General features: G+C 47.1%; 1 protein-coding gene across 1 annotated transcript in view; it reads left to right on the top strand.

Moving 5' to 3' along the window:
• Positions 1-23,617, top strand: part of C5H18orf63 (chromosome 5 C18orf63 homolog) — a 156,259-nt gene that overhangs the window by 36,049 nt on the left and 96,593 nt on the right. Inside the window, exons 5-6 of the mRNA XM_040353890.1 lie at positions 17,474-17,585; positions 20,482-20,523. Coding sequence (XP_040209824.1) covers positions 17,474-17,585; positions 20,482-20,523 — 154 coding nt within the window. The remainder of the gene's footprint in view (positions 1-17,473; positions 17,586-20,481; positions 20,524-23,617) is intronic.

Here is a 23,617-nt window from a genome sequence, read left to right as displayed (position 1 = left end):
CATCTACAACTTCTGGGATGAAGGAGCGGTAACGTGTTCAAAACCCCCTTTAGAGGAGGTAAAGTATCAGGGAGAGGTGGCACCGCATCCGAATGAAAGTTTCTTGGAGCAAGAGTATCTGCGTTTTTTTGGATTTGTGAAAATGATAGAGCAATTGCCTACGTTTCTCAGGGGTGCCAAATCCTCTGTACTTCTTTTTTTTTTTTTTTAAACCACATCAGACTCCACCTGAACTCAAGACCCGCTCATGCTTTTATTTAGCTTATATTGTCTCTGCTAGGGTTTCGCATCATTCGAGGTTTACTTATATTTATTTGTTTTATTTTATCAAAACTCCAATCATAATGGCCATTTCGCTTCCAATAAGGAACGGCCAAATAGGTATCCGTATAAAAAACTTTTTAGAAAATTCCTGCTAAGACCCTCCATCCTACCCCTCCCCCCCTACTATTTTTCTGAAGTTTTAAAAGCTCTCCATTTATCCCATATGTCTTTCGTCCCTCCCTAGCTACTCCATTTTTGCTATGTGGTCTACTCGATATATCCATTCTTTTACAGATGGTCTTGTTGGATGTAACCACTTTTTTGGAATTAGTCCCTTTGACACATTAAGCCGAAATCGGGACCAAAGTTTTTTCATATTGTGTTTTTTTTTTTTTTATTTGTACCATGAAATAGAAATGTCAGGGGATTTTGTGGGATCTTTTCCCCAGTTATTTCTTCTATGTACTCCAGTATCTCCTGCCAGTACTCATTCCTTTTTGTTTACAGGTCCTCCAGCATAACGGAGAGTTGTTTGTGTGAATTTTACTCATTCTCTCTGGCGTCAGGTGCCAACGTACCATGCACCTGTAATTTGCTTCAATTGTCCCAATATCAGAAGCATAGTTGAATACTACCCCTATCATGTCTGCTTCTTCCAATTTTTTACCCATATCTTGTCGAACCCCATCCGCTATTCTTAAATCTTGTTTTGGTCTTATTTTACCTTGTGTCCTATTTCCTGGTGTAAAAAAAATTGTGCCAGCTAGTGGAATTAAGGGGGAATTCTTAGTTATGATGTGGGTGTCTGTATTTAGTGTCCTATATTTAGGCGGTATCCAAATATTTTTGTGTAATTGTGTCTTACTTAATGTGTCTTCCTCTGTAATTGAGCGAGGAAATCTTTAGTGCGAAGGTGGATGCCATGTGATATGGGGAAAGGAGCAGCAGGTTTGGTTATATCGTAGGATAGCTTGATGCAATACAAAATCATAACTCGGGTGGGGGGGGGGGGGGAAGAGAAGAGATTAGAAGGGAGAAGCAAGGATAAAAAAAAAAAAAAGCACTGTGAACCTGACTGGCTGCATTAGGTAGGGAATATTGGACAATTTCGGTGTGGGTAGAACAGAGCAGAGCAATACACGCCTTAGCCCCATGGAGCCAAAGATGTTGATCTTCAGAGTGAGGGAGCTGCTCCCTCTAGTGACCATTACGGGGAAAAGCAATGGACACTATAATAAAGAACTAAGATAAACACTAAATACAGAGACAGTAAAGGCTCTGCTAACACTAACGTGGGGAACTTGGCAAAACTTACTTGGGGGGTTTCCCGCCCCGGTCAAAAGATTAAATAACTATGTGCAAAGTGGTCACTGATGGTCGTGGACCACCCAGGGGGTTCTAAAGGAAAGTCCAACTCAGAAGTGGCACAGGTGTCTCTAGGGGTGAGCTGAGAGCCTGAGGGATCCCCCCCCCCGCACATTCGCGCACATTCGCGCAGCATCAATAACAAACATTAAATTGACCATTAGATGAACCAACCAAGGTAAACTTATAGCAATGATACAGATGAAACATAACCTTTAGGGTGGCCTCGGGGGCTGCCATGTCTATCAAATCCCAGGTGTCTGGGTTAGATGACGGGAAAAAAGGGGGTCACTCTCACCTCTCTGAGAGCCCCGGGTACAAAAATAGAAAAGAGATGGTCACCCCAGCAGCCATGGGGGGGGGGGGGGGGCAGGAGGTTTTTTTCTAGCAGAGGATTTGGATGCATTTGAGCGAGGGACGTGTCTTTTTCTAAATGTTTCCCATCCAGTGAAGAGGGAGGCCGGGAGTCGCTGATTGTAAAGGCCAGTCTGGCACATGTATTTGGGGTCATTCAAAAGTTCCCAGAAAGTTAGCCAGGTCTCCAAGCATGCGGAAGTCAGCCGATTTGCCATTGTAAGATGCTGAGAGTTGGAACGGAATCCCCATTTGTACTTGATCTGTTTTGCTTGCGGGGCGTCTCTAACTGGTCTCAGGGCTTCCCTCATATGCAAAGTCTGTTTAGAATCTTGAGTGAGCTACCTGCATGATGTCAGCTTTAATGTTGAGAAAATGGATCCTAGAGATGACATCTCCTAGAAAAGGCTGGGTTTGGGTTGCGGGGTCCCACAGGTCTGTGAATACGGTCTATTTCTATCACTGATTCTTTGGGTTAACCCAGAAACTGGTTAAACATGGTGGTAGCTGCATTTGCCAGATCTTTATTTTCCACAGTCTCTGGAAAGCCGCAAATTCGAATATTATTGTGTATAGTGTGTTCCTGTAGGATCTCCTCATGCTCAGAGATTCTAGTGACTGTCTCTTCTACAGAGATTTCAATATCCTTCATGCAGTGACCTACAATGGAACCTCAGATTGCGAGTAATGCGGTTAACCGGTTGCCGACTGCCGCATGTACATGTACGTCCACAGAATGGCACGTACAAGCATATGGGCTTACATGCACGTCCCCACCTTTCCGCGGGTCGGGGGTCCGATCAGGACCCCCCCGGTACATGCGGCGGTCGGTAACCCGCGGGGAGCAATCCGGGACGACGGCGCGGCTATTCGTTTATAGCCGCCCCATCGCGATCGCTCCCTGGAGCTGAAGAACGGGGGGAGCCGTATGTAAACACGGCTTCCCCGTGCTTCACTGTGGCGGCTGCATCGATCGAGTGATCCCTTTTATAGGGAGACTCGATCGATGACGTCAGTCCTACAGCCACACCCCCCTACAGTTGTAAACACACACTAGGTGAACCCTAACTCCTACAGCGCCCCCTGTGGTTAACTCCCAAGCTGCAACTGTCATTTTCACAATAAACCATGCAATTTAAATGCATTTTTTGATGTGAAAATGACAATGGTCCCAAAAATGTGTCAAAATTGTCCGAAGTGTCCGCCATAATGTCGCTGTCACGAAAAAAATCGTTGTTTGCCGACATTAGTAGTAAAAAAAAATTAATAAAAATGCAATAAAACTATCCCCTATTTTGTAAACGCTAAAAAAAATTGCTCAAACCAATCGATAAACGCTTATTGCGATTTTTTTTTATTTTTTTTTTTTTACCAAAAATAGGTAGAAGAATACGTATCGGCCTAAACTGAGGAAAAAAAGTTTTATATGTTTTTGGGGGATATTTATTATAGCAAAAAGTAAAAAATATATATTTTTTTCAAAATTGTCGCTCTATTTTTGTTTATAGCGCAAAAAATAAAAACCGCAGAGGTGATCAAATACCACCAAAAGAAAGCTCTATTTGTGGGGAAAAAAGGACGCCAATTTTTTTTGGGAGCCACTTCGCAATTGTCAAAGTGACGCAGTGCCGAATCGCAAAACCTGGCTTTTTGAAAATCCTAACTCGGTTTGCGAGTGTTGTCTTGCAAAACAAGTAGGATTCAGGCCAAAGCAGTGTGCAGTACCGTGTTTGGCCTGAGGTGGGGGGTGCCGGAGCCGATCCCAGCCGCTTGGAAAGACATTGAAATACTACATTCCCCAGCCTTTCCGAGGTTTGCCAAGGTCAGCCATGCTGTCCTCGGGCCTTTCCGGCTGTTTCCGAGGCTCTCCGGCACCCCCCCCCACCTCTGGCCACATGCGATATTGCATGCCATTGAAGTCCATGCGGAACAAAATATTTTCGTTTCCATTGACTTCAATGGGGAAACTCGCTTTGATATGCGAGTACTTTGGATTACGAGCAATCTCCTGGAACGGATTATGCTCGTAAGCCGAGGCTCCACTGTATATCCTTGCGGAGGTCAGTGATTTCCTTTTTATGTGATCTGTCCAGTCTGTCTATATAGGACTCAATGTCCTGCTTTGTGGGGAGAGATTGGATGTCAGCCTCCATGTCACAGCTGTCTTTAGGGCTGTGGGAGGGGGGGGGGTAGGAGAATGGCTTCTGGCATGGCTGGGATCTGGGTCAGAGGCCTGGGGAGAGTGAGGGAGCTGTGTGGCCTGTACCTGAGAGGCAGCGTGTGCTGCTTGTGCAGCCACCGAGCTGGTCGCCGCCATCTTGGAAGCTGGTGTGGTCTTGGGATCCAGGCTGTTTTTGGTGAAGGACTAGCCTATTTTTTTTTGGGTCCATGGAGCTCCGTGGGTAGTGCTGACGCCTCGCTTGCTCATGGGGGTAAGGTTGGAGTGGATCCATTGGTGGTGCTCTGTTGTGAGAGAAGGACCGGAGCGGGAGCTGATCAGCCACATGTCCTATCCCGCCATGTGTCAAGCCACGCCCCAGCTGCTGCACGTTTTTTTTTTCAATCAGTGATCACCCTTCTCGCGATGCTCTGTGATGACTTGCGATGCTCTGCTACAGGCTTTGGGCCTAGTGGCGGGAAAACTAGCTGGCTGCAGTACTTGGCCTCTTCGTGGGTGGCGGTGCAGGCACTCTAGGTCTGGACTTTGGTCTCCCACCATGCGTCTTTTTCTCTCTCTAGGGATCGCAGGAGGGTTGGCGCTTTTTCCGTGACTATCTTGCCTTAGCCGTTCTGTCGCTTTAAGAGTCGGCTGCAGTTTGAGTAAACACGCTTCTATGGCCTCTATGGTAGCTCCGCTGAGGTGTCTTTACTTGCTCACTCAGGGATCGGTTGCTGCGCGGCGGTATATGCCGGCGCTCCGCTGCTCAAATGCGCTCTTTACTGTGCAAGTTGAGGAGCGCTATCGCCTTTCCCTTAAAGGGAATAATAGTTCCACTGTGGCAGGCGCAGCACTATAAAGTGCCTCATGCGCTGTGGCATTAGAAGAATTGTGAATTCTCTGACTTTTCAGTCCAACAAGACTGTCTATTACTCTGAAATTCCTCTATTGCCGTTCTATGGAAGCAGTAAGGTAAAAGAGCACACCAAATGCGTAAAATAACTTCTTTATTAACTTATTAACTTTTCTTCATATATATAACACTGCTGCTTTGCAGCAGACAGTCCATGTACAAACACGTGTTGAATAAGTATCACAAAATGGCGGTTCAAATATTCAATCTTGTCATTCAACATAAAATGGTGGATATATTCTCTCCCTCTCTCCCTCTCTCCCTCTCTCTCCCCCTCTCTCCCCCTCTCTCCCCCTCTCTCCCCCCTCCTCTCCCCCTCTCTCCCCCTCTCCCCCTCTCTCCCCCTCTCTCCCCCCTCTCTCCCTCTCTCTCCCTCTCTCTCTCTCTCTCTCTCTCTCTCTCTCTCCCTCTCTCTCCCTCTCTCTCCCTCTCTCTCCCTCTCTCTCCCTCTCTCTCTCTCTCTCTCTCTCTCTCTCTCTCTCTCTCTCTCTCTCTCTCTCTCTCTCTCCCTCTCTCTCCCTCTCTCTCTCTCTCTCTCTCTCTCTCTCTCTCTCTCTCTCTCTCTCTCTCTCTCCCTCCCCCCCCTTTAGTTTCGTTAGCTTGTTAAAGTGGATGGATGTGCCTAAGGGCCAGATTCTCGTACGCTCGCGTAACTTTGTGCGGGCGTAACGTATCTGATTTACGTTGCGCCTCTGCAACTTAGACGGGCAAGTGCTGTATTCTCAAAGCACTTGCTCCGTATTGTTGCAATCCAAAACGACCTGTGGCTTCATTACATCTTTTCCACCTTTTGTGTGTAGCATGACAGTAGAGGTGTTGTGAATGGTACTCCTAAGGCACACGTCTTTTTTGTCACGCCATCTCAGTGCCATAATTTTTCCTTTCTGCCAAGCAACTATTTCTCCTGCCTTGAGCTTTTTATTGGCAAAGGTTGGCATCATGTCACGTCGGTTAGCCCTAACGGTCCCATATGCAGTGATGTATTTAGGTTTTGTGCTGCCCTAGGCCTGATTTAACTCATGCAACCCCTAATTTAAATAGGTCCCACACCTTCCTGTCAAGGTCACACCCCTTCCTGTTTAAGACCTGACCTGAAATTTTCCAGTGGGGACACTAGTCCTGGGGGGGGGGGGGAGATTCCCTTCATCTGCAGAGATTTACTCACTTCCTGTTTAAGGAAACTAGGGGAAATGAATGGAAGGCAAAAACTAAATTTACAGGGTCTATAACCATCCCTTACTCTATCCAAAAAGTGTTGCCTATAGTTCTACTTTAAGCATAAATTTCTACTAAATGTATGGAGGACTAAGAGGATATAACCATGCCAGTGGTGCAGCAGAAAACATATAGCACAGTGATGGAGGTATGTGGTCCACGCAGTGAGCAAAGGAAGGATTGGGGGCAGGAACAAATAAATCCATCTGTTTATTTTTCTCATCAGCAATCAACAGAAATAACATTAAGATTCCCTAATATGTACAACTGACACAAGCAAAGAATTGCAGGAGAGTCCTACTACCTAACTGCCAAGTATAGGTGACCATGTCAGTGTCCCTTGTGTCTGTACCATCCCTATCATACCGGCAGCAGTGTGGCCGCTTTATGGGATCGCCAGACAGATTTGTCTTGTGGACAAGTCCACCTCATAAGACTGGTGCTACACTAAAAGTGTAGTGCAAGCCGGCGGGGACTCTTTTCATGCTGCCCCCCCTGCAAAGTACTGCCCTAGGCCTAGGCCAAGATACAGCGTTGCCCATATGCATCCATCTTTTTCAGAAGAAGGAACTCGTAAAGTTCTGGGGATGTGTTAAAATTGTTTGTGGTTACACAGTAGCCCTGGTTCAGCAATGTCTCAATCAAAGAAAGAATGGAAGCGGTTGCCATTCCAAAACTGCTGAATCGTTCGATAAATTTGGTCCCTTTCCCAGTGTATAGGACCGAATTCCAGATGTACCCAGTGCTGGATTCACACAGCATAAATGACTTTATGCCAAATCGAGCTCGCTTTGATGTGATAAACTGTATCCAGCTAAGTCTTCCTTTTGTAGGCCATTAGACTTTCGTCAATACTTATGTCTCTGTCTGGAACATAGGTCTGCTGGAAATTCTTCAGAATTAGTTGATAAATCTCCCAATTTTTTTCAGCTTTGGAGCTGGATGAGAACTCTCATCAAAGTCTTCATTATTTGCAAAGTGCAAATATTTAATTATGAGCGAAAATTTGTATTCCGACATAACTGTGCCAAAAAAAAGGAGTGGCTAGTAATTTGTTGGTTGTCCAGTACCATTTCCCACCACTCCCTGAAGAATTATAAGGCCCAGAAACTTCCAGATGTCCTCTCTGGTTACCAGTTCCCACTTTCTGCTCATTGGTGGGTATCGGCTTGTTGCTCCTGGTAGCGATTTGTCTCCATAACAATTTTTGCAATAACCTCATCAGTCAAAAAGATTTTGAGGTATGCCAAGGGGTTGTCATCTTCAACATCCACTTTGATCCCAGGTGCTCCTGTAAATGGAAATCTTGGGTGCTCCTGTAAACGGAAATCTTGGGGGCGCTATGTGCTTCATACCGCCATCTATCGAGCACCAAGTCCGCACATCCCTGGGCACAGTTGCAGGATAATCGCTTTCTGCGTCTGATGACGAACTTCCCCACGAGTCGCTATCACTTAACTCCTCTGCAGGCGATTCTGTATCGATGTCACTGTTTTCCAGCAGGTCATATAGCGCTTTTGAGGTGGAAGCACGCTTTTTTGATGCCATGGTCGCTGTGCAGTTTACAGGCACAAAGTACAGTAAAACTGCAGACAAGGGCACTGGAGAAAGCCCTGGGGGGCAATCTAAGGTCACTTTATTTTGTATTATATTCCAATAGGATTCAATTGTATCAGTGTGTTTGTGCTTTTATACATTTGAATTTGCCGCCGGTTCCACCCCCCTGCGTCGCGACGCTCGCAGGGAAGGGAATCCAGGGCACACCGTGTATCGGGCGGAAGATCCGGCCGCTGTACACTGCGGAAATACATCGCGGGATCCCGGGGACACGGTAAGTAACCTCTTCCAGGATCCAGCGATGCAAACCCGAGTGTGGCTCGGAGTTACCGCTAATGCCACTGAAATTCCACCCCGAGCCACATTCGGGAATACCACTAGGCTGGTTAATGCTATATTGGTACACTGGGGAGCCGATTTTAGAAAAAAAAAGGTGAACTTGGCCTTTTTATTTTGTAATGAAAACATAACGGAGTTAAATGTTTGTTTTAATACATGTCTGACTAGCATCTACCAAAAATAGTAATATCTGTGTTTTTGTATGCAACTGCTTCTTGGCCAGCTGGAAATCAATCATAGATTCCATGCACTCTAATTTTGTATGATCTCACCAAGGGTGGGCATCAGAGGAATAATTCTAGTACAGCAGGATGCAGCAAATTGTCTAGACCGGAGCAACATCTTAGTCTCCTCTCCTGGACAAAACTATGATTTCATTGCACATGGGGTGCAATTCTGAAGTGCAATTACATCCATGCTATAAACCGGCTGAAGAAAAAGTAAGAATCTTTTAGATATTGTGTATCCTGTATAAAGTTTCATGTAAAGCATGACTTTTTAAACAGAAATGTTGCTTTCTTGTTCAAATTGTCATTCTGCTGTAGGTAATTAATAACTTCTGTTTATTTCTTGTTCATTGAAGGAACACAGGAAGTTATTCACCTTTTGGGTTATATTGCCGCCTACAAGAGGATTGGAAAACAAAAAAAAAAACAGTTGGACAGCACAGGAATAATCCCTCTTTTCTTCAGCTCTGCTTCGTAAAGCGCCAACCTATTTTTGCCAGCACTTTTTTATTCTTCAACAATTCATCTTCAGTTTAGACTCTTCTCTACACCGCTGTTAGAGCTGGTCTTTTTGATTGCAGTTATCCAGCTAAAAGTTACCCTCAGGCACTGGGTACAATGTAAAGTGCTTTTCATGCGATATGCCAGCAATAGGTTAGGTGTGGAGGACTTTCTTGATTCAGAGGCATTGGCATTGCCTCAGCACTTGCTCTGTATCCCAAGTAGGTGAGGCAAGCTGATCACCAGGAGCTACCTCATCTACTAAAGTACTTGGGCACCTAAAATTCCTGCTTTTCACTGGATTCAGCAAAAAGGGGCTAAAGTTGCTGTATTGAGTGATGATGCCATTCCCTGGGTAGAGTGTCACAGGTGCAAGCTCGGTGCTCTTTTTCACTATTCAGTGTTGAAAAAGCTTCTTCCCACTGTTGCTCCTGCATCACAAAGAGTCATGTGGAATGCTAATCTTTGTTGTGTTCTTGCTACTTGCCTAGAGTGGTCACCTCCAACTATTTTCTCCTTCACTGATGTGCACTGATGGACTGTTCTTATAGGCTGCACTGATATGTGGCACTGATAGACAGCAATAGGCGGTACTAATTGGCACTGATAATGCATTTTTTTGCACACGTCTGAAGATTATGTAAAACACCCATACATTAAATATTTTCTGAACGCAGACACCCTGGTGAATAAAATAGTCCCAAGGTAGTTCCACTTTGTTATATTACATGATATTCGTGCAAAATCTCAGTAAAAAATACTCTAAAACCTGTACAGGTCATCATTTTAGAGTTACCCAGGAGCTCTGGTGCTAGAATTATTGCTCTCACTCTGGTGTGTAATGTGTAACATGTGTAATGCAATCAATGTTTTTGTGTGTAGGTACCCACACGTGTACATGTATGGGGGGGGGGGGGCAACCCCAATGGTTAAGAGTTAGGAAGTATTCTCCTAAGGTATATCAACAGATAATGGGGGCATACTTGGTTGGTCAGTGTCTCAGAGCTTCTACACACGGAGATTCTCTGTGGAATGAACTTTCACCTTTCACCTTCACTCTCGGCATTATGAAAGATCTGGTGTCTGCCCTATTTAAGAGAACATTGGCCTCTTCTATTTTATATATATATATATATATATATATATATATAAATTTCTCTAGTCGTCTTCCAGGACGGCACCCTGAGAGATGACTGGCTTCTCCTGACAGGAAACACAATCAAAAAAGAGGTTAAAAACCCCGCCCCTTCCCGTGCTCCTCAGTTCTTGATTGTGTTTCCCCACAGCGAAACGTTTATTTTTTTCCTGACCTAAGGCCTGGGGCTGGTGGTCTCCCCCTGGGAACTAAACCGCAGGCACTGGGTAGCCTTTGGGTTTGGCAAATTGTTTTCCTTCCTAGGGGGTCCCTTTTTATGCTCAGGAGGGCCTCACCATGTAAGATGAAGAAACCCCCCTGAGTACTGGAGTCTCCTGGGGATAGGTGGCTATCCTGGAGCTCCAGGGGCGAATCCACTCTCTCCCTGAGCTTTCCCCTTACCTTGGAGGTTTGAGGGTCACGCTCTCTCCGGTGATGGGGGCCTTTCTGTGCGGCTGGGGCTGTAACTGGGCCGTCCTGGAGGCATCATTGCCGTTTTTTCGAATTCGGCGCCAAATCCGGCGTCCCTCAGAGCCGGCGGCGCAGGGCGATGACGTCACGCGTACGCGTGTCACTTCCGGGTCGGCTCAAGTGAAAGATGGCGCGCTCCAGCACCAGCACGCCAGTCTCGGCTTCCCTACAGCACCGGAGACACCCGTGTACACACGGCAGCAGCCAAGAGAGAGCGGCGCCTTCATCCTCACGCGATGGAGCGAGAGGTTCGGTCTGCTATGGCCCTGGCTGCGGAGGAGGCCACAGGGGGTGAGTGCTCCTGATTACAGGTATGATGGGCTGGGACTTTGTAATGGTTTCCTTAGTATTACAAACATGCCTGTGTACTCTTCCTTTTTCCTTAGGGGAGGAATGTGTTGCCCAGGGGGGTGCTAGTCGATCGGCTAAGGACACTAGTCGCTCCAAAAAATGTGGCTACTGTAGTGGCAAGCTACCCTCAGATTATTCCAAACCCTTTTGTGCCAAATGCATTGTTAAATTAGCAGGGAAGGAGACCTCTGAAATTCTTAAGGGGTTTCTAGAGGTCCAATCTGAGATGCTCTCTACACTCAAAGAATTCAAGGGGTCTTTAAAGAGCAAAGAACCTGAACCCCCTATCGCAGGGCCCTCCTCGCAAGCGAGTTCCTCTTCACAGGTTTTTAGAGTCCGTCAGGAATCCCACGGTTCCTTAGTATCGGACTCTGAGGACTCAGATTCCTCCTCAGGAGGATGGCTCTGTTGGCCAGGCAGAGGAAGAAAGCGAGGATGCTAGGGCAGGCAGATATGTCTTTGCTGCTGACGATATGGAAGGCCTCCTAGAGGCAGTGTACGCCTCTGAGGAGATTCCTCAGCCTGCGGAAATAATTTCTACACAGGATAGGTTATACCAGGGCCTGCTTAAACCTCAGGCCAAAGCAATTCCGGTACACCAGTCCCTGAAGGATATCATCCTTAGGGAATGGGCAGAGCCAGAGAAAAAGCTTTTAAGGTACAAGACCTGGAAACGGCGTTGCCCCTTTAAGGAGGAGGAGGAATCAAGATTTTTCAAAGTTCCTAGATTAGACGCTCCACTCGCGCAAGTTTCCAAGCAGTCGGACCTCTCCTTCGAGGACACAGGCAATTTGAGGGATCCTATGGATCGGCGGGCAGAGACCTCCTTGCGTAGGGCCTGGGAAGCTAACGCGGCTGCCTTGAGCCCCGCCTTGGCTTCGGCCTGTGTTGCTAGGAATGCTAATTCCTGGATCTAAAAATTGCTGGAACATGTGTCCCAGGGGTCAGATTCTAAGGAAATTTTAGAATCCCTTCAGCTCATAGGGAGCGCAGTAGCCTATCTAGCGGACGCCTCTGTAGAAACAGTCCGTTCTACCGCAAAGACGGGAGCCCTCCTCAATTCTGCCAGAAGGGCAGTGTGGGTCAAAATGTGGAACGGGGACCTGGCGTCTAAAAACCGCCTTTGTGGTCTTCCCTTCGAGGGCTCCCTGCTCTTCGGTTCAGGCCTGGACCAGGCCCTGACCAGATCCTCAGAAAAAGGGGTACGTTTTCCTACCAAGCCTAGACAAAACAAGAAAAGATTTTTTTCGAGGCCCCCAGGGGGGATTTGGAGGTAAGAACCGTCCCTCAGAGAAGAAGCCCCCTTACAACAGACGTTGGGGTGCTGGGAAGGAAAAGCAAAAAGGAGGTATCCTCTTTTCCAATCCCAAACCCAGCGACAAAGACGCCAAATGACGTGAAGGTCGGGGGAAGACTCTCCCAGTTCCTTCCCAGGTGGGAGAGTATTACTCAAAGTCCCCATATTCTCCAGATTGTAAGGGAGGGGTACAGACTAGAGTTCCGTCAGCCTCCCCCTCCCCCTCCCAACTTTATTTTGACTCATTTACCCAAGGACCCTCTCAAATCAGCAGGCCTTCTGCAAAATGTCGCAGAATTGGCACAACAGGGGGTCATAGTTCCAGTCCCTGTGTACCAGAGAGGGTTGGGAGTGTACTCCCACATCTTTGTGGTTCCCAAGCCCTCAGGCAAATTTCGTTTAATTATAAATCTAAAGCCCCTGAATACCTCCCTTCTCCACAAGAAGTTTCGTATGGAGAGTATTTACAGCCTCAGGAGGCTCCTACTGAAGGAGGTATTCATGGTCACCATCGATCTACGAGACGCGTACCTCCATGTCCCGATTTTTTTGGGGCATCAGAGGTTCCTCAGGTTCGCGATCACCTCCGCCCAGGGAGTGCAGCATTGGCAATTTGCTGCCCTTCCTTTCGGACTGGCCTCCAGTCCAAGGGTCTTTACCAAGGTCCTGGCGGAGGCGATCGCCTTCCTACACCTACAAGGGATAGCGATAGTCCCCTATCTCGACGACTTGATACTATACAATCAAAGTCGTGATCTCCTTCTTGCGGATCTGGCCACTGCAATGACTACCCTCGAGTCCTTGGGGTGGATCATCAACAGGGAGAAATCCTCTCTCCTTCCAGAACAGCAAAAATTCTATCTAGGTTTTCTGATAGATTCCTTGGAAAGGAAGCTCTTTTTACCCAACGACAAAATCCGGGGTCTCATGTCAGTGGTCAGATCAACGTTGGAAAGAGCAGAGTCCTCCTTCAGGGACATCATGAGAGTCTTAGGTCTAATGACTTCCTGTATTCCAGCAGTCCCGTGGGCTCAGCTCCACTCCAGACCCCTCCAATTTTTCCTTCTTTCCTCCTGGGACGGAAAAAGGGAATCCCTAGAGCTCAGCGTCAGTCTCCCAGAACCAGTGAAGCTCTCACTGGACTGGTGGCTCATCCCACAGAACCTACAGCAAGGTCTGTCGTGGGGCCAGACCAATCCGGTCAGGATTACCACGGACGCCAGCTCATGGGGGTGGGGCGCACATCTGGACGATCTCCGTGCCCAGGGTACCTGGGGACAACGACAGAAGGGGGCCTCTTCAAATTACCGCGAGCTATTAGCGGTCGGAGAGGCTCTGAAGGCATTCGAGGACAGAATCTTGGACCAGGAGGTCTAGATCATTTCCGACAATGCGACCACGGTGGCCTTCCTCAACCATCAGGGGGGCACCAGATCTCGCACCCTTCTAGACTTGTCCCTAGAGATCCTGGGCTGGGCCGAGCAGAGAGTTATCTCGCTCTCGGCAGTACACCTGAAAGGGACCCTCAATCTGGAGGCAGACTATTTAAGTCGCCATCCCATTCTCCAGGGGGAATGGGAACTAAATGCAGAGATTTTCAGTCTAATATGCCAGCACTTTGGCAACCCAGAGATAGATCTCTTCGCCCGCAGGGCAAACCGGAAGGTGAAGAGGTTCTTCTCTCTCTCCCGAGAAAACGGCTCGGAGGGGGTGGATGCATTGGCACAGATATGGAGGTTTCAGCTAGCCTATGCCTTTCCTCCGTTGAGCCTGATTCCGAGAGTCCTAGAGAAGGTAAATCTAGCAGTAGGGAAGTTCATTCTCGTCACACCCTGGTGGCCCAAGAGGGCCTGGTTTCCCGCTCTAGAGCGAGGGTCAGTGTCGCCTCCCCTACTTCTCCCTGTCCGGGTGGACCTTCTTCGTCAGGGTCCGATTTATCACCCAGAGCCCAGCTTCTTCAAACTGACGGCCTGGTGCTTGAGAGGCGGAGCCTGAGGGAGAAGGGCTGCTCCGAGAGAGTTATTGACACGCTTCTAGCCAGTAGGAAGGTAGTCACTAGACGTATTTATGCCAAGACCTGGGGCATCTTTTCTCGCTGGTGCTCAGCGAGACAGGTTTCCCAGCAGGAGACCTCAGTCATCTTAGAATTTCTCCAAGATGGAGTAGACAAGGGGTTAGCCACAAGGACTCTAAGGGTTCAGGTGGCAGCCTTGTCGTATTTTTTGGATAGACGTCTATCCCTGGACCCCCTGGTCAAAAGGTTTCTTATAGCCAGAGACAGGTTGTCCCCAGTTCATATCCCTAGGGTTCCACCCTGGGATCTTTCTTTAGTGTTGAATCAACTTACCAAGGCTCCGTTTGAGCCAATTGACACTATCCCCATCAGGTTACTCACCTTTAAATTCGCCTTCCTCTTGGCAATCACAACGGCCAAGAGGATAGGTGATATGCAGGCGCTCTCTATTAAAGAGCCATTTTTTCGTTTATTTGAGGACAGGGTAGTTCTAAGTCAGGACCCCCTTTACCTTCCTAAGGTAGTGACAAAGTTCCACAGGTCACAGGAGGTAATCCTCCCTTCTTTTTGTTCAAACCCCCAGAATGAAGGAGAAGCTTCCTTTCATTGTCTGGATGTAAGACGATGTCTATTAACTTATTTAGAGAGCGTCACGGCCTTTAGACGTTCTACTCATCTTTTAATTTGTTTTTCGGGACAGAAAAGAGGCCTTCAGGCGTCCAGAGCCTCTATTGCAAGATGGATTAGGCAGGCTATTTCCTTAGCTTATGTACAAGCCTGTAAGGTAGCTCCTAATATTAGAGCACACTCCACACGGTCTCTAGCAACCTCCTGGGCAGAAAGGGCCGGAGCTTCGGTGGAGCAGATTTGCAAAGCAGCGACGTGGTCAAGTCAGAACACGTTCCTGAAGCATTACAGAGTCGACCTACTGTCACCTCAGGACTTGGTTTTCGGGAGAAAGGTCCTGCAAACAGTGGTCCCGCCCTAAGGTAGGCCTGAAGCTACTTGCTTCTCTCTCAGGGTGCCGTCCTGGAAGACGACTAGAGAAATAACCAGTTACACTTACCGGTAGCTGTATTTCTGGTAAGTCTTACAGGACGGCAGGCCTACTTCCCACCCTTGTGATACATTATTGGTTTGTATTATATTTTTTTGTGTTGTTTTTTCCGTGCACTGGTGGGTTCATACTTTATCTCAAACTGAGGAGCACGGGAAGGGGTGGGGTTTTTAACCTCTTTTTTGATTGTGTTTCCTGTCAGGAGAAGCCAGTCATCTCTCAGGGTGCCGTCCTGTAAGACTTACCAGAAATACAGCTACCGGTAAGTGTAACTGGTTATATATATATATATATATATATATATATATATATATATATATATATATATATATATATATATATATATATATATATATACATATATATATATATATACACATTCCTTTTTGTATAGGGAGTCTCCCATGCTCCCCCTGTTCATTTTTCTGTGTTTGCCATTTAAACCCATCAGGCACAGTACTCTCCATTCTTTCCCACATTCTTTGTACCTATCACCTCTGCAAGGCGAGTGTCTCAACTGGCTGTCATATCTTGCAAGGAAGCCTTTCTAGTTTTACATAGGGACAAGGTGGAGTTGAGGCCTAGGACTTCCTTCTTGACTAAGGTAGTTCCTGCCTCAACCAGGACATTGTTCTACCATTCCTCTGTCTGGCTCAAAGTCACCCAAGGGAAGTTTATCTCTAGTGTCTGTATGCGCTTCTTTCAATGAACTGATTTCCTTTTTGCATCAGACGGTCGCTTAAAGTGGATGCAAACCCGATTCATGAAACTTGAGCTGGGCACATATATCTGCATTGTTTTTTTATCTCTCTTCAAAACACTAAGTCCTGTGGCCTTCTCCTGCTCTGTTCTTCTGTTATCAGCATGATAACTTTTGACAAGTTCTCCAACACGTGATAAAACCAGCCTGAATTTTGTGTCAGGGTGTGTGCTATAAATTTGCAGAAAGCAGCTTTACAGGACAGGACGGCTCTGAAAGTCTCTGCCTATCTGGAGGGGGTTGTGTGTGCCTTTCCACCAATCAGTTGTCTCCCAGTGTAATCCAAGACTTCTCTCACAGTGCAGAATGAGGAAGTGAAAATTCTAACATGATCTGCACTTTCTAAAGTGTATATCAAGCTAAAGACAGCAGATATACATGTAAATCGTATCTACTGAGATCTGTTTCATACCTGTGTATCATCTGAGGCTGTTCACTTCACTGGATATATGTAAAGGTTTACACCCACTTTAAGTGTGCACTTGCTTCTTGTTCAACCATCTCTAGGTAGGTGAGATTATCCAAGCTCATTTTCTTAAAGATTGGGTTCCTGTCAAGGTGCACTTTGAGTCCTTATTGGACTTTTTGGCATCGTGCATCTTTTTCCAGATTTGCAAGCCTGCCACCTGGTCCTTTATTTGAAAGCTCTACCAGGTTGATTTTTTTCATCTGATGCCAGCTTTGGCATAAGGTCCTTCAGTCAGCTCTGCTGCAAGTAGTTCCTAGTTTTCTTGGACCTTTTCTTGTTTGCTGTGTTGGCCACCCCTCAGACTGCTTTTGGACATTCAGAAGGTGAATGACTTCCAGTGTCCCTCAGTGGATAAGAACGAAAATAGTATTTTTATACTTTGCTGTAAAATCCTTTTCTTGGAGTTCATTGAGAGACACAGGTTTACAATCATGCTCTTGGTACTGCTTTGCTACAAAACAGACATGCAGGTAGGAGGGGTTATCCTGAGATGGATTATAATTTATTTATTTTTTGTTCAATCCTCCTTTAGGCGACCATATAATCTGAAGGTGACTAATGCCCCGTACACACAATCCGAATATCGTACAACAGATCGTACAACTTTTTTCGCTTTATAGTCGCAAATAGAAATTAAATAGTCAATTAAAGTCATGAAAATTCTCGTACGACAGAAGAAAAAATCGGAAGTGATGTCATGTGTTGTAATGTATTTGTATTGTATATTCGGACGACAACTGTACTGACTAAATGAAAATCGTGTGATCTGGCATCGTACGAGGAAAATTTTCGTGCATGTCTGATAAAATATCGGATGAACTGTCATGATCGGCTCTCGAAAGCTCTGTACTAACGATCCGATTATCGTACGATTCATCCTCTGACCTTTTTCGTACGATATTCGGATCGTGTGTACGGGCCATAACTTTCCATGTCCCCAAATAGACTCCAAGAAAAAGAGTACAACAATTATATTTTTCTCCTTGAATTGAGAGTACTAAAGTAGTATGTATTGTTTTTTCGTAGATGGAGAGTCCTGAAAGAGTAACTCCAGCTTTACTTCAAGCTTGTCTCTCTTACACCATCGCACTACGGCTTTCTCCACAATGGAATAAAGCTGGGCATCTTCTAATTCAAGGTCACACTGTTATTCTATCAATCCAACATCCTCAAAATACAATTCCAATTTTATGTTTTGATTTGCTGGACACAAAACCTAAAAATACAAATACAGTGGAACCTTGGATTACGAGCATAATTCCTTCCAGGAGAATGCTCGTAATCCAAAGTACTCGCATATCAAAGCGAGTTTCCCCATTGAAGTCCTTGCAAATGAAAATAATTTGTTCCGTATTGACTTCAATGGCATACAATACCGCATGTGGCCAGAGGTGGGGGGCGCCGGAGAGCCTTGGAAACGCACGGAAAGGCCAGAGGACAGCTCGGCTGACCTTGGAAAACCTTGGAAAGGCTTGGGAACGGTATATTGCCGAGTCTTTCAGAGCATTTCCGAACAGCACCGATTGGCTCTGATTGGCGTCATTCGGCTCCGCCCGGCTCTGGCACCCACCCACCTCAGGCAAAACGCGCTACTGCACACCGCTTTGACTTGAATCCTGCTCGTTTTACGAGATAACACTCGCAAACTGAGTAAGGATTTTTTTAAATACAGTGCTCGAATTGCGAAATGTTCGTTAACCGTTACTCGCAATCCGAGGTTCCAATGTACATTTATATTACATTTACGATTAGTAGTAATCATTTAAAGTGGAAGTTCCACTAGAACAATGCACAATGGTCCCACATAATCTGTGCAAATGTTGCTGCAGCCCCCCAACTCCCCTTTACCGCAGCTATCCGCCAACAACATAAGACAAAGGAGTTGGCAGTTCTGATGATCAGGGCAGCCATCAATTTTTTGGGCCCCTTACACAGCTTTGGGCCTAGGTACCCCCCCCCTCCGAGTCTGACCACCAACATTCCCCATGGCTTGCCCACGGGCCATCCTACCAAATCCGCTCACCGGCCACCTCACCTGTACGCACTCAGCCCCGCCTCAATCATACATATAGATAGATATCTATCTATCTATCACCCCCCCCCCCCCCACACACACACACACACCTGTATGTCAACCCCCCCAAACACACACCTGTATATATGCCAGCCCCCCACACACACCTGCGTGTGTGTGTGTGTGTGTGTGTATCCGGACAAGAAATTGTGACATGGCACCCGCCGGTAATTGAGGCCGCAGCGGGGGAGGTGGGGGCGCACGGAGGCACAGGATCCTGTGTCTCCGTGCGCCCCCGCGACCGCCGGTAATTGAGGCCGCGGCTTTGCGACCTTGTAAAGTCCCAAGCTTCCTTCTGTGACCTGGCGCCATCTAGTGGTGGCCGTTGGCATTACAAGTAAAACCAGTTCTAATGTGTAATTTTTCACTGCCATCTCCTTCCCTCTAATTAGAACCCCCAAACATTATATATATTTTTTATTCTAACACCCTAGAGAATAAAATGGCGATTGTTGTAATACTTTCTGTCACGCCGTATTTGCGCAGCGGTCTTTATAAGCGCACTTTTTTTAATAAAAAAATAAGGCAACAGTAAAGTTGTGCCAATTTTTTTTATATTGTGAAAGATAATATTACGCCGAGTAAATTGATACCCAACATGTCACGCTTCGAAATTGCGTCCGCTCGTGGAATGCCGACAAACTTTTACCCTTTAAAATCTCCATAGGCAACGTTTAAAAAATTCTACAGGTTGCATGTTTTGAGTTAGAGGAGGTCTAGAGCTAGAATTATTGCTCTCGCTCTATCGATCGCGGTAATACCTCATATGTGTGGTTTGAATACCGTTTACATATGCGGGCGCTACTCACGTATGTGTTCGCTTCTGCGTGCGAGCTGGTCGGGACGGGGCTCGTTTTTTGGCTCCCAACTTTTTTAGCTGGCTCCTAGATTCCATGCAAATTTGTCAAACCCTAATATATATATATATATATATATATATATATATATATATATATCGGCCCCCCAGAAAAAAAGCACCTGTGCCCTCCTCCCGCACGCAGTCAACAGCGGTGCTCAGTAGTGCTAATGACAGGGCTGCTCCATTTACCAGAGAACTCGGCAGTGGCGCTGTCATAGGGGAGAGCTGTGGGTTGTCTGTGTATTTTTCCCGCTTCCCCCTCCCCTTTTTCCTTTCAGCCGAAGAGAGAGCAGCTCTAATTAGGGACACAGCCCACTCAGAGAAGACTGCACGCTCTGACCTCCCTACCGATGGACGTGCCTACTAACGATCATTTTTTTCCCATCGGTTAGGAATCCATAGATTCATTTTAAAGCAAGTTGGCTTTTTTTTAACCTATGGTTAAATAACCTATGGGGCCCACACGATCGGTTTGGACCGATAAAAACGGTCCATCAGACCGTTGTCCTCAGGTTAACCTATCGTGTGTACGAGGCCTATGCCATATAGTCTTACAGCCATATAGATTACAGCATAGAATATTTTCTGTATGTGTAAGCAGAGTGATGTACCATGTTAGCCATCGACAAAATGGAAGATTGAATTTAGGGTGACACCATTTATTGGCTAACTAAAAAGTTTGCATTGCTCACAAACATTGTGCTAATGTCTTTAAAGATTGTCCTCCATGTGGTACAATTTTACTCTGAATTTAATAGATTGACTGACTGTATATTTCTAGAAAGCAGTCTTATCTTTTATTAGTCTCTTCTCAGGGATGAATAAATTCAGTTCCATAGAATTTTCCATACAACTGAGGTTCTCCATGCCCCTTATTAAATTAGTAGCCAAAATACCCTCACTTCCCTTTGTTACTTGGACAGAAAATGAGAAGAAATCTTTAATAGGATGCAGAAGGCAATAACATCTAATATTCTGAATCTTCCCCACTAAAACTGAAAAGAGAACCGGCTTTAGTTCCACCTAAACATATTTTATTAGCCAGTCATCCTGTTTTGTAATTGGAGTTATATATAATTTTGTATTTTATGGTATTTTTAGGGGAAGCTTTCTTATCAGAATCCGGAAAGCAGGATGCGGTTGGTAAGTCACCTGCTACAAAATGGTCTATATACAGTTACATATATTATTATCAGGGATTTATTTTTTTATTTCTCATTTGAACCACTTGCTGACCCACTCACAGTAATTATACTCAGGGCCGCTGATAAGCCAGTACAACTGACCCTTTTGTACTGGGCCCCGGCGAGCAGGGGGGCCCGGACAATCAGAAAATAAAAGAATGCAGAATAAAAAAATAAAGTCCTTCTCCAGCCAGCACCCCCCCAACCCCCACTCCCCTCTGCTCTGACTTATCTGAGGGTTTTTCTTCTTTCTGAGTACCATCCTATTGATGTTCTTGTGGGTGTGTGGGAAGGACTATTTTCTCTTCCATTCATGGACAGACACAGCAGCATTGACCTTAGGGGTTATATAACCTTCCTTTTAGGAGAGACTAGGCAGAAAAAACAGCACTTTAAGTGTTAAAAACACTTCTCTCAGTACAGCACCTCCCAGGGGGCGTGTCCTCCCGGGTACATTGCACTCTCTGGAAACATCCAGCCCCAGTTTTTTTCTGCCTAGCGTTAGGAGAAGACATGACCTTTTCTGGAGTCCATGTGCTCTGGAGATTTTTGGGGATTTTTTGCTTTTTATTTGATTTTTCCTGCATTTTTTTTGGATCCTGGAATCTACTATCAACTGCCGACTGGGTGACAGGCTGGATCTTGATCCTTACTACCCCCATGTTCGGCCATCGAGCATGTGCCGGCCTTTAGCTTGGCCGGTGAGCTTTATGCTACAGGGCACACATATGACCGGTCTCTATGGCTGTGTCACAGTGTGCCGGGCCGACAGCCATGCCGTATCTACCTGCGGATGTTGGTCTGTCTAGAATGCCTCCAGCCGGTGGTCGCAGGATGGTTAAGTAGTATCCCCTTGCTTCGGCAGGGTTTTTTCGGCTGGTGCATTCCTGGGGAGGTCGACTGAGGGTCCGCCCTGCTTTCCTCTCTCCCTTCCTCTCCCTCCTTCCCCGTTCTGGGTGGCGGCTGTTAGGTGGGGGGTCCACCTGAGGGGGGCTCAGTTACTGCCGGGGAGGCTGTGCTGCTGTGGGGGCTGTTATTTTTTTTATTGTGCTATGTGCTGTTATGCTTGACAGTGTCTGCTGTGTGTTTTCTGGTGTTTTTAAACACGTGTACGGCCGCCATTTTAGCGGTGACGAGGCTCATTGTCGGCGGCCATTTTCCTGTAGCCCGCATGCTGTTTTTTCTGCATGTCGGTGGCCATCTTGGAAAAGTCTTGGCCTCTAGTGTCTGGAATAGCGGCGCAAAGCCGCGGCTTTTCTTCCTGAGGGACGACACAGCACGGACAGCGCTCTCGGCTCTGCACACCAGTACAGCCTGTTCTCAGGTGGTGAGTCCCCTGGGGGTGCCCTGCTCTCTGTGACAGCCAGGATGGTGACTGCTGGGTCCCGTTTTTCTGCAGTACTAAGGTGGCATATACAGGTGGGTCAGCATGGAGTCTGAACCAGAGGCTTCTACCCCGACCATGCCAGAATTAACCCTTAGTGCCCCTGCTCCTGCGGCCTCGATGGATGCTATGGCGGCAGTCCTGGAGGCGTTTGTTGCCAGGATTGAAGCGGCAAGTGGCCAGAAGGGGGGTAAAAAGCACCCCCTCCCTGCGCCTGCTTCTGGGGATGTGTCTGACACGGAATCGGGCCCTGCTATTGCATCTGGCCCTGGTTTTGTCATGTCAGATGATGCAGACTTGGCCCACACGGACAGTGAGGATGACTCTGCTTCAGGGTCTAAGCATGATAAAGAATTTGTTGGAGCTCTTATCACTGCGGTGCGGGACACTCAAAAACTTGAGGATTTGGCGGAGACATCAGACACGCCGGTCCCTTTTGGGTTCCGCAAGCCACCCCGCACCGCAAAAGTGTTTCCTTGTATTCCATATCTGGACAAACTGTTATACAAGGAACGGGAACGGCCGCAGAAAGTTTTTTGCAGTGCCAAAATACTTTGCGGTCCGTTACCCACTTTTTTAGGAAATCCTCCTCAAAAGGGTATCTCCTCCGTCAGTGGACCCCCCTGTGTCCAGGCTGAACAAGGCCACCACGTTGCCTGTGGAAGGGGCTCCCGCATTTAAGGACCCCGCAGATGGGAGGGCTGAGGCTGTGGCCCGCTACATATTCACAGTGGTGGGGTCGGCGGTGATACCGGTTTTGGCCGGGGCTCTGGTGTCAGACACTCACCGAACGGGCTAAGGCCCTGGTACAGGACCTGGAGGCGCAGAATGCTTCGGAGCGCTCTCTGGACCTGGCCGACCAGTTGGTGCAAGGCCTAAAATTTGTCTGTGAGTCGGCACTGGATACGCTCTCCAGGGCCTCCGCCTACGCAGTGGTACTGCGCCGCCTTATGTGGCTAAAGTGTCCTCTAAAAAGTCCCTGGTGGACTTACCCTTTAAGGGTGAACGGCTTTTTGGGGCGTCCCTGGATGACATCATTAAAAGATGCCACTGGCGGTAAGAGCACTCTGCTCCCGCAATCTGGGAAGGGTAAAGAGCCTTGCCGCAAGCAGGGGCCCTCTTTTACTAACCCCAAGCGTTTTTTTCGCCCGCCAAGCGCGGCAGGAAAACGTTTCCAGGGTGCCAAGTTGTCCGCTGAAGGGCAAAAGCGCACCTGGTTCCGCAAGTCCAACAAGCCTGCCTCCGCATGAAGGTCTGCCCCGCCTGCATCCCGGGTGGGGGGCCGGCTTCGCGGCTCAGTGAAGGTCTCTCCTTTCCGTTCGTTGGGTTTGCTAAGTAGTTTCCTCGGGATACAAGATAGAATTTCTCTCTTGTCCACCAAACAGATTTTTTCCCTCCAACCTCCGGCTTCCTCCGGGTCGCCTGAAGGATCTGTCAGGGGCTGTCCTGGATCTGCTGGCCATGGAAGTGACGGTTCCCTCAACGGAACGGTTTCAGGGGTTTTACTCCAATCTGTTTGTAGTCCCCAAGAAGGATGGGGTCCATCCAATCCTGGACCTCAAGGCCCTCAATTGCTTTGTCAAAGTGCAAAGATTCAGGATGGAGTCGATTCGCTCAGTAATAGCAGCGCTCCATCAGGGGGATTTCTTAGCGTCCTTTGATATCAAGG

Source organism: Rana temporaria, chromosome 5 (genome assembly GCF_905171775.1).
Source record: "Rana temporaria chromosome 5, aRanTem1.1, whole genome shotgun sequence".
Classification (NCBI taxonomy): domain Eukaryota; kingdom Metazoa; phylum Chordata; class Amphibia; order Anura; family Ranidae; genus Rana; species Rana temporaria.
The sequence above is the reverse complement of the archived record's forward strand: the minus strand, read 5'-3'. Positions and strand labels throughout refer to the sequence as shown.